The sequence below is a fragment of the Camellia sinensis genome, chromosome 11 (genome assembly GCF_055761805.1).
Source record: "Camellia sinensis isolate YWXY chromosome 11, ASM5576180v1, whole genome shotgun sequence".
NCBI classification, from domain to species: domain Eukaryota; kingdom Viridiplantae; phylum Streptophyta; class Magnoliopsida; order Ericales; family Theaceae; genus Camellia; species Camellia sinensis.
This window is the reverse complement of record NC_138971.1, coordinates 113142933-113155167: the sequence shown is the minus strand read 5'-3', so window position 1 is coordinate 113155167 and position 12235 is coordinate 113142933. Positions and strand designations below refer to the sequence as shown.

Below are 12235 nucleotides of genomic sequence, written 5' to 3'. Positions count from 1 at the left end.
AGATTAAAACATTCCTAAAAAGGTTATATTTATTTTACAATTGAATTTCCTTAATATTCTAATTGAAATAATTATTAAAAGGGTCTAATAATTTTTCAACACAAAAAATAAAATAAAATAAAGAGCTAATATATATTCGTTTAAGTGGGCGATATTGAGATTTAGACATTCTTTTAGAATTGGGCTTAAGATGGAGAGGTTAGACATCATATCGAATTGAATTAGATTTGAAATAACACGTATACTCTTATTATATAGTGACAATCCAGCCCAATTTTGAGCACCCACACACTTTACACTCTAAAATTAAGAATTTAAAATCTTTTCAAACAAACACGATTTTTTGATTCGGAGGCCTAAATAATGGGATTTGCTCAAAATTCAATGCAAATCACTGCATGGCAATGAGTTAAATTTATTGGGTCGTTTTGAATCGAATATAAATATTTTGGTCAATCTTAAAAAAAATAACAAAATAACACCGTTGTAACACTCAATTTATTGGTGGCATTGAACACTGAATACATTCTTGTTATGCAAACTTGATCACAATTTCCTATATTTTACTTTTTTTAGTCTAAATCCAAACACACCCTTCAAGGCCCTAACTTGGCTTGGTTCTCAATCCTATAATGCTCTTAAGCCACTCCATCACTTCCCCACAAATTGATTTGATCTTAATAATTAAGAAACCTACTATTACTCTCCAATATATATAGAACTTGTTTGTGTTCGATTTTATTATTTCATAGTACAAATCCAACAACATGAAAACCAGTTCTTTCTCATTCCACTTCTTCCTCACTCTCCTCTCTCTTCTACTAACCATTGTCAAACCCGACCCGGACCCACTGCAAGACTACTGCGTCGCAGACAGAAACAACCCCCGATCAATCTTCATCAACGGTGCACCATGCATTAATCCGTCACTAGCACTCCCTTCCCATTTTGCCACCTCAGCATTGTCCATACCCGGCAACACCGCCAACCAATTCGGGTTTAATGTCACTCTTACCACCATTGCAAACCTACCGGGCCTCAACACTCAGGGTCTAACCATGGCCCGAGTCGATCTGGCCGCAAATGGAGTGGTCCCACCCCACTCGCACCCTCGGGCCTCGGAAGTGACCATTTGCCTCGAGGGTTCGATTCTTGTTGGTTTTATCGATACTTCTAGCCATATGTACACGCAACAACTACGTGTCGGCGAATCATTTGTGTTTCCAAGAGGATTGATTCATTTTCTGTACAATATGGACCCTATGAAGTCCGCAATGGCTGTGTCCGGACTCAGTAGTCAGAGCCCGGGCGCACAGATAGCTTCCCTTTCCATGTTTGCCTCGAAACCGGCCGTGCCGGACGAGGTTTTGAAGAAGGCGTTTCAGATTACGGGTCAAGATGTTGCCAAAATTCGCAGGAACCTTGGTGGGTGATTTATATTTTGAATCCAGTAATGTATGTATAAAATATGAGCAATCCAGTCTTTACTTAAAATTTTACTAAAATTCATTTATAAATTTTATTTGATATGATTCATGGCAACGAACAAATTTAAATTTAAGCACAAATTTAAGTAAAAGTTGCACTAGTCTTGAAGATTTTGAGAAAACAATTGACTCTACCTTAAATTGCGTCATAATTTAAGTAAAATTCAATTTTGTATAGGTTTGAAGTAAGGAGTTAGAATGTTTGAGTAATTTTTACCTAAATTTAAGTTCAATATAAGTTTGAGACAAGGATCGGCGCACCACAGGGATATTGCACTGTTAGTCCCACTAGTTTCAGTAAAATTATACTTTGGTTTTTGTAATTTTAATTTTATTAATTTAAATATTATATTTTTAATTATGTTTTAATATGATTCCTAAGTTAATTAATAATAGTATTTTGGACAAAAAGAAATTACATACAATCAGGGATCGAATTATGAGAAGACTACCAGGGGTCATGGCTCCCTTTGCTTATCTAACAATAGTGTTTGTCACAGTACTTTTAAAAATATATATCTCATTTTATACATAAAATGACCCCAATATAAAAATATATATTTTTTATTTTTTTTCATCTTGTATTCTCTTTTTATTTTCCACTAAAAAAACTTCTTTATTCTATTAGAGATTAGTTCCATGGTGTTTTAATTTTTTTTGTGTTTATATAATTTATATATTATATTGTACATATATGTGTGCCTAGGTATATGATTAAAAAAAAATATTCATCTTATGATCCTTTCAATGGTGAAATTTTGATTTTGTTCCTGCATTCAACTCACGTAGCTATTTTAGCAATTCTCACTTAATAAAAAAAATTAGATAAATTATATCGATAATCCTTATAATTTCATCTGAAATTCACTTTGGTGCTTTAGTTTTTTGTGCGTTTTTTTTTTTTTTTTCTCTAAAATATGAACATACAATGATGGGATTACAGAAAATAATGCAAGTGTAGCTTTAAAATTTATTACATACTTTGTCCTATAAATAATGTTAAAGTAGTTGCATTCATGACAATGGAGACCATTAATAAACGCATGTGTTTAGTAGATAAGACATGTGAATATAGTTTTTATTTTTTTATTTTTTAGACAAATGTGATGAAATGAAAATACTATAATTATTAGATTAATTTAATTCTTTTTATAGATAGCATATATGAAAAGTTTTACAAAATGAACAGTTCAGATTTGTGAAACAATACCCATAGTGCACCCCACCGACCTAAACATAATGATCAAATTCATATTTAAATTTGGGATAGACCTAAACTTTTTTTTTCACTTATTTTTCATTATTTTTGAAGTGTGAAAAATAATTAGAATGCTTGTGCATTTAAGTGTTTTATTTTTATTAATTTTCTCTTGACAAATCAACTGGCTTCCCGACGGCTATATATTTGTGTTGGAAATTACGTAATCAGACTTCAACTTTAGTTAACATTTCTTTCTTTTTTTCTTTTTCTTTTTTTAAGTTTACAAGAATGAATCATATGAAGGGGTTAATGAAACAGAATGTCTCATGATTAAAAGTCAAGAAAACAAGTTTCAACCAAACGAAAATAAAATTTAAGATTCCATATTTTTGCAATATTTTTTTCACTTTCCATTATTAAAGCAATTGGAAAAAAGATTCTTCATGCTTTTAAATGTGTTTCTCTAATGTTGTGTTTGATTGAGCGATTTGAGGAAAGATTTAGAAAAAAAAATGAAAAAAATAAGTGAAATATGAATAAAATATACCTATATTTCACATACTTTTTTCTCTTTCCCTTTCCACATCCGTCCCCAAATCCCCCAACCAAACACAGCCTAAATATATATATATTAGTAATTGTCAATATTTTTTTATTTGAGATAATATAAGATTAAAATAGCCATGTCTTTATTTCAACTATAAATATATAATATTACGATAACATAACATAACTATAATATTGTGAATCTATAGCCGAGCAATTAGTATTCAATACTGTGATTCATACCACTTAACATATACCTTGGATGCAAAGTGACTTTGGAATTTGCTGATCAAAAAAAAAGTGACTTTGGAATTTATTCATTCTCTTTTTCATGTCCTTCCTCTGGTATATTTTCCCTAGAACCAAACAGAGTGAGACTTCAGTCATCCTATAGTAACATAGTACGTAAAGGGGGTGTGGCTCATGGATCCATTAGATGACAAGCCATCCCTTGCTTGTAAAATAGGGGGATTCTCGTTTTATATTTCTAACATGAATAAGTTTTCTTAACTAGCTAGTTGTGTTACATGTACAGATGAATTAGACATAAAATATATAGATGTAAGATAAAAAATATTTTGATATATAATTATGAACAGATGCGCATCTTTAATTATAAATGTTTTGTCTCATATCTGTGCATAAATGTTTTGTCTCATATCTGTGCATTTTGTATTCGATAGCTTTGCTGCATATGAACTTTTTGTTTCTTAAAACATGCTTGAAAACCTAGCCATGCCCTCTGAATCTGATTCCCTAGATTGTCTATGCATGTTACTTTCTTTTTCTTTTTTAAAAAAATAGCACATTTCTAAGAAATATATATATCGGTATGAATGCTGATAGAGGTACAATACAAGTATGTTGATATTTGCTAGTACGAACACGTGGTATTCTTTAATATTGTGATTGATAGAAAAGATGGATATGTGAGATATTGTGTTGGGTGATTAAAAAATATAAACGGGCATGATGAATGATGATTAGCTAAAGAATACAGACACGTAATATTCCGGAAGTATTCTATAATTTTCATATATTTACATAAATAATTTTTATTTTGTGAATTTCTAAAAAGATATGCAACATATTTATTCTAATACTCCAATATTCTTTTAAAAAGTATATATCTATATCTCAGCATATTCAAAAAAGTGCCCAATTCATATTTATGTTGCAGGTGAATTAGGAGTGGTTATTCGCCCGCTAGCCTGCCTAATCCAACCTAGTCCTATTTGTTTTAGGATTTAGAAATGTTATTTTAACCTATAGGATCGAACTATGTTAACATTTTTAGCCCGATATATTAATGGGTTAAGGTTGGGATTTATACTTCCAAACTAGTCTGACCCGCTATTAAATTGATCAATTATTTATAATATTTTAAAATATATATTTTTTGTTAGGATCTATACTTTATCTTTATTGATTTTATTGAAACTCATATTTGTGGTGATGTGTAATTGAATTTATTTAAAAAATCTTTTAATTTATACATAAAATCTTTCAATTTATAATGTCAGTATATTTATTTAAGAAATATAAAATGTGATTGAATTTAATTACGGAATATTTTAATTTTTTTAACATATAGCCTGATGGTAAATTTGGGATTTATAATTATTTTTTGGGCTAGACTTAGAAAAATATATAGACCTAATGTTAAGGTCGGGCCGGACTTCAATAAATACAAAATTTCTTATTATATAGTGCCGGCTCAACCCAAACTCGGCCCAACCTGACGAATGTCCAACCCTAGCTTGAATTGTAGTCGACATTCAAAAGTTCTTTAAAAAGTATTGGATATATTTTCATCTACACCATGATTCCTTGAACGAGCATTGTAATACTGGTATGTAAACATAAATTTCAGAACATGAAACTTCATGTTTCGGATCATCTACCATGTATATCATCCAGAAATTAAGACAAAATGACATACCTGAATCCATCGATGAACGGTTAAACGGAAGCGTCTGATTATCAATAAAACCTTGATATTGACTATATTATTGCCTTCTAATCCTTTCCCCTTTGGTGCCTTATGTTTCTCCTTGAGAGGATTTAGAAAACAAAACAGTATTCTTATTTTTTCACCTTAGGAAGGAATAGGGACCATAACCTTTTAAAGGTTGTAATTGGTTTTCATAACTGAAAGGTAATGAAAACCAATAAATTAACCATTATTAGTTTTAAAACTGAAAGGTAATGAAAACCAACTTTAACCAATATGTTTTAATTTCTATTTCTGCCCCTCATAGAAATAGAAATTATACAACTAGTATCTACACATTAGGTCCATAACACATATACCCTTAAGCCTATTAACTAAATTGAATCACTTAAATTGTATAAATTAACCATTATTGGTTTTAAAACTGAAAGGTAATGAAAACCAACTTTAACCAATATGTTTTAATTTCTATTTCTGCCCCTCATAGAAATAGAAATTATACAACTAGTATCTACACATTAGGTCCATAACACATATACCCTTAAGCCTATTAACTAAATTGAATCACTTAAATTGTAGGCTTCTTATAAATGATAACACCACATTTAATTATGTGGTCCCATTGAGACATTATCTAACATGGTATACGAATTAGTAGCAAATACGTATTCAGTACTCATACAGGATAATCATAGACGCATTTCAAAGCCATGTGAGCACACGAGAACTTGGTTTGACATCCAACTAAAAAAGACATTTTTTTTTTTCAAACTTTCATTCTTAGATTTTTTTAATTTATGTCAAAAAATTTTTACTTTCCGAAAGGATCTGAGATGTAAAAAAAAAAAAAAAAAAAAAAAAGGTGTACACTAGAGACAAAATTTTAAAAAATAAAATAAAAATTGTATACTTTGAGGTTTTACTTGACTAGATGGATCAAAAAATAAAATAATTTTTTTAAAAAAATTCATTAAAAACGAAAAAAAGTCAATTCCAAACAAAACTATACAACTTCCATTTTAAATGCGAAAAACCTAGGACACCAAAAACAATGTTGAACAAACATAGTGTATGGTGTAGATTCAAATTTAATGTAACATAAAGTATATTAAAAATGAATCTAATCACACATTTTTCATTTTTTAATCACTTTTTAGACTATTTTTCTAAAGTTCGGTTTCTCTACCATGATTTTTGATCTTCTTGTAGTTTTTATCACAACAAAACATGGCAACAAAACATATAATCCAACAGTTATAATTAAAATTGAAGTAAAATGACATTAAAATGACACTCCCTAAAACGATCTAATTTTGTTTTAGCTTAAACATAAGTTGTTAGATTACCACACAAGATCATTGCAAAGAAATCTATTTTTATAAGTTCCTAATTCATTTTTCTAATTCACTAATATTGTTGTTTCAATTGTTGCATATCTATACTATTATATAGAGCAAACACCTCTATTTGTTGGTGTAGATGATACAAAAAATAAATAAATAAAATGCCCTCAGAATATGATAACTGTCATAAATTATTTCAATTAAATGATTGCCATAATTACAAGCTCTTAAATAATGTAATGGAGATCTTCCATTGCAACTTTGGAATAGAGAGGATGTGGCCACCTCTCGAATGCAATATTTACCAATTCAATTTCCAAACCAACAGGTTATATGACCCGTGAAACTTTCATGCCCCAACCAATTTTTATGCCCACAAAGTCACATGAAAATTGAATGCTCCAAGTCTTAAGAGATTATGATATGAGCGATGAAAATGATATACTTACACAGAATTGTTTACAAAAAATACATTGACGCTGTATTTGGTTAGGAAATTTGAGAAGAGATTTTGAAAAGAAAAAGAAAAAAGTAAGTGAAATGTGAATAAAATATACCTACATATTACCTAGTTTTTCATTTTTCTTTCTAAATCCTTTCCCAAATCTCCTCATCAAACAGGAGCAAGGATCCTCTAGAGTGATTTTTTTCTAAAGTTTCCTAAAGTGCTACATTGTGTGGTTGAGATTTACTGGCAAGTCACATCAATTTTTCTGATGTGACTTGCCAGTAAATCTCAACCACACAATGTAGTACTCTAGGAAACTTTAGGGAAATTTCACTGTAGAGGATCCTTGGTGATCAAACAGAGCGTACATTTTTTTATTATGGGATGAAAATTCATTCTAAATATAATCTTTCACAATATATTGATTGAATTTGGACCATCCAATCTGTTGTATTGATTTATTTCTGTACATCAATTCTATACACATTTTACTATTATCATATAGGGTCTAAAGTGGCTATTGAAAAAGGAATATGCTACACTATTCCTAGTCAATAATGAAGTTCATTCAACCTCATATTGTGTGTTTGTGTATTCACCAAATGCGAAGCACAATTTGAAGTCAATAAAAAAGGCCAAAAAGACCCAACAACTTGTCTATGAAACATTCCACGTGTTAACACTTGAAGCTGTCCACACCTAGAATTATTCAAACATAAAAAATATATGTATAGAATTGGTATTAAAAAAAATATTCAAAAAATAATTGAATAATTTAGATTTAACTTGTGTATGGTGAGTCTTACAATTAAAATGAATCTTGCCCACCCACTCAATTTTCTTAATATATTTTTGTGTATCAATTCTGTATCGTGTGGTTGCTATTATTCAAATGAAAGAAATTGTGCAAGGCAAGCATACGTAAGCCTTTAGACTTTGTAAAGTGATTAAACCAACTTCCAAGCTTCCAAACCCAAGCAACAAGGCAAAATGACCTCATGAACTGGACACTTTCCAAACACTTCCTTACCAATCTTCATTCATATTATCTTAGCTTTGAATATTAATCATTGAGATTGTCATCAATTCAATCATAACTTCATCAATGTGCTCCACCAGTTAATCTTCATTTTTAACTTTTTTTTTATGCCTGTTTTATTATTATTTTAGTTTGATCCTACTAACCACTGCTCAATAAGTATAGTTAAAGTTTAAATAATTAAAAAAACATTAAAATTAAAATTAAAATTCAATTTTTTATTTTTATTTTTATTCGTTATCAGCAAAAAAAAAAAAAATAATTATTAATGCTGAAGAAGAAAGTCCAAGGAGACTTTACAAAACATCAAAATTAGGAACAACAAAAACAGCAAAGCAGTATGCACCTTGAGGCAAGTGCAAAAACCAGAAAATACTTTAAAGCAACAAAAGTTGGCAAGTTGCCAACTCAAAGTCACACCCAGCAAATAAAAGCAAAAGCAAGTCATTTCACATATTTTTGTACATTTATATGTATTTTTTTACACAATTCACATATTTTAAATGGAGATTGGATTCTCTATAGTAAGACATCCAACTAGAGAGGTCCAGCTGACCTTCAGTGGACCCATTTTGTGATCCACATCAGTGATTTAAACCAGTTATCTTTTAGTGTACCCCAATCTATCTTGTAATGTGGGATGAGCAAAACATGTATTCAAAAAATTAAACTAATCAAATATGAATGGTCACATGATCAAATCATATTTCTCTTAAAAATAATGGATAATTTAAATTATTCATCTTTATGTTAAGTATATTTAAAAATTAAAAAAATTCAGTAAAAATAAAAAACACGAAAAACAAAAAAAAATTATTTTCTAAAAAATGAATCATGAAAATAGAAATTAAAAATACCCTTTTTATGCGTATGTCAATCTTACAATTATATTTAGATGAAAGATTTGAAAGGATATTTTGCACCAAGAGAATAAAATATCAAAAGTGCTTTTATCTTTTTTTTCAGCAAATTTTTACTCAAATCATTAATTCAAAAGCAGAAGTGCAAAGCATTGTTTATTTGACTTTTTTAAAAAAAAATGTTTTCAAAAACAATTTATCTTAAAACAAAAATAAAAATAAAAATGATATAAAAACGAATGATGCATTTAAACATTTCTATGTTTTTGTTTTAAAATAAATAAATAAAAAGTAGGAAGGTAAAAGGGTCATTTATGTGAAAAAATAATTTTTTATGAAACAATAAAGCAAAGAAGTTAAACAAGAGTAAAGCCGCATCGTATTCCTCTCCCACTTTCAATCCGTATTGTTCCAATCACCCAACAATTGTTCTTGTTCCAATCAATGAACCCCAACCCAAAACTAATTAAAATTTCGTAAGAAAATAATAATAATTAATTAATTACTCCCCAGCTTAATCTGTACACACCTATGAAAGAATGTCTGAATCACCATGTAAAAATTCAAAAAATAAATAAATCATAAGAAATAATTCGAGTATCCAATCAAATTCGAGGTCGTAGTAGACAAAACCAACGGCTGATAATGCGAATGCTTCAATCTATACAAATCATACGGTTCCCATAAATAATCCAACGGACAAGGTTTCTTCATATCAAGTCTAACCCATGGCTTCCCTTTCCCACTCCAATGTAGCAAACTCACCGGACCCGGATGCAACGACCTACAATTCCCCCTCCGGTTATCGCCGCCGAGCCCATGCTGATTCCACCGGTGATCCACCGCCTCCACGTCGCCGGAAAACACCAGCAAGAACGGCGGCAACGAACCCAGTTCGTATATCCTTTTCTTCCTCTGCACCTCCATCCACTTCTCTATCTCTCTCGTGTAATTTCCCAATCTCCATTTCTCTACGTCCATCACCATCACACCCGTGTTGAAATAGCATGGGTTTCTCGACCCGAATACCCGGGGAAGATCCGGGTCGGACCAGAAATTGTCGGTGAAGTACTTGGTGAAGTTGGCGTGGCAGTATTCTGGTGCTCCGATAACCCGGTTTCCTGTCAGGGTTATGTTCCAGAGCTTGTGTATGTCGTCGACGAGGACGAGGTCGGAGTCGAGGTAGATGACCCGCTTTACGCACGGGTCAAGCAGGTCGCCGAGGTAGTTTCGGGCGTAGTTTAACGGGTTGTCGAGGGCTTGGCGGATCGATGATGAGATGAGATTGATGACGGCGTCTTCTCTGAAGATATAGACCTTGAAGTTGAGAGAAGGGAAGCTGGATTGGACGAGTCGGGTCAGGATCCGAGGAGTCATCGGGTCGAACTCGGAGGCGATGAAGTGGAAGAAAAGGTGTTGTGGGCATGAGGCGTGGCGGAGGATGGAGTGCACAGCGGCGATGGAGCCACGGAGGTATTCGGAGTCGAGGGTCATGGCCACGTGGACGAGAGATTGGTCGCAGGACGATACTGGTCTCTTATTGGAGGAGAGAGGACACTCATCGTTGTTACGGTAGTCCGGCGCTTCAGAGAAGCGTGAGAAGGTGTAGATTGCGTCGGTGGTGGTGGGAAATGAGCGAATCCCAAGACAAAGGAACGGCCACAGAAGAAGAAGAGTGGTGAAAAGGACGGTGGTGATTGGCCGAACCATTGCTGGGTTTTGATGGGTTTTTGGAAAACAAATTTGGGCTATTGAGATTGCATTGGATTGAAGAAGAAGCAGAAGAAGAAGAAGAAAGAAAGAAAGAAAGAAAGAAGGAAAGAAAGAAAGGGATTGATGTAGAGACTAGACACAGAGAGGTCAACACATATATATATGTGAATGAATTGGGTATTATTGTAAGACAAAACGCGGTGAATTCACCACCGGTGGATATAAGTGAGAATGTGAATGTGACGAGTATATTGTATATACGAATGGTGAAAATTCAGTTCTTGCTGTCTCTGTCTTCATTTCGTGTATTAAGGTGGGAATAGTCAATTTAATTTTATTATTGAAAGTATATTTTAATTAATAATTTAAATAATTTTATTATTATATAGGTGAATAGTTAAAAAATTTATTTTTTTTGTTAATTTTATTAAATAAAATTTTTTAACAATGGATATTTGTAATTTTTACAATTACAAAGGATAATTTATATTTTAATTTTTTTAATTTGAAAGAGAGCTGCAACCGAGTTGAAACAATTGTAAAAATGTGAAAGAATAAAAATCAAGTACAATATATGGAAATTAAATAGTGATTAAAACTAATAATTACTGAAATAGTGATATATAAATAGAAAATTTATATATTTTTAGATATAATGATATGCTTTATGAATAACATTTCACTTTAAAATAAAATCTTTATGTATTCATAAAGATGACTTTTATTTACAATAATAATATAATTACATCATTCTTTTCATTTTTTTTTTTTTTGGGGGTTATAAATTGTATGTATGGACAGAGTTTTTCCTAATTATTATTATGTTTTAGCCCTCTTTCTTTCTTTCTGCATGATTCTCTCTCTTCTTCTGTCTTCTTCCCCAACTTCTCCAACCACATTTCATTATTCATTCAATCTTCCCAGTTTCCAGCCACTCTTACCCATTTTTCCTAATCATTCACTACCTAATTCTTATCATTTCTAGTCGACGACCCTCTCTCAATCTTTACTTCCCAATGTCAACCCCTGCCACTTCCCTGACGCCATCACCGCTTTCCCTCCAACCCTCCTTCCACTACTTCGCTCGTCTTAGTCTCTTTCACATCATAGCCCCGTACGTATTTGCTAACATTGCAACAAAGACCGCAATCGCGATGAAAGAAATAAAGATTAAAAAGGGGTGAGATTGCGATGATAGAGAATGAGAGGATTGAAGATTTTATATTCTATGAGAGAACTTGGGGTATCGCGATGGCAGCAAAAAGAAGAATTGAGGATCTAGAGCTCCGGGAGTGAGGTGGGATGTCGTGGTGGCCTAGAGATGGGCTAGGGTCTTGCGATGTTCCGAAGAAAAGATTGGATTGTCACAATAATTATATGGGCAAATTACGTATACCTTTTTCGAGGTTTTGTTAAATTACAATATTTTTGACATTTTAAAAATTACAAATGTCTTTCGAGGTTTATATTTTCATAATAAATTGTTCTATGAGATTTATATTTTTATAATAAATTATTCTCTAATTTGTTATGAAAATATAACTTTTAAGAAATATCTGTAATTTCTCAAACCTCAAGAAAATATCTATAATTTTACTAAATTTCGAGAGGGCATATGTAATTTGTCCTAATTATAACGAAAAA

The 12235-nt window shown here is 31.6% G+C and overlaps 2 protein-coding genes across 2 annotated transcripts; one reads left to right on the top strand and one right to left on the bottom strand.

Moving 5' to 3' along the window:
• Positions 1 to 747: 747 nt before the first annotated feature.
• GLP7 (germin-like protein 7) lies at positions 748 to 1529 on the top strand. The gene has a single exon (XM_028212591.2). It carries the CDS (start codon positions 768 to 770, stop codon positions 1431 to 1433), a length of 666 nt encoding a protein of 221 aa, XP_028068392.2. The 5' UTR covers positions 748 to 767; the 3' UTR covers positions 1434 to 1529.
• A 7821-nt stretch (positions 1530 to 9350) lies between these two features.
• On the bottom strand, positions 9351 to 10935 carry LOC114270937 (putative galacturonosyltransferase-like 9). The gene has a single exon (XM_028212554.2). The coding sequence runs from the start codon at positions 10586 to 10588 to the stop codon at positions 9458 to 9460; it is 1131 nt and encodes a 376-aa protein (XP_028068355.2). The 5' UTR covers positions 10589 to 10935; the 3' UTR covers positions 9351 to 9457.
• Between the last annotated feature and the right edge of the window lie 1300 nt (positions 10936 to 12235).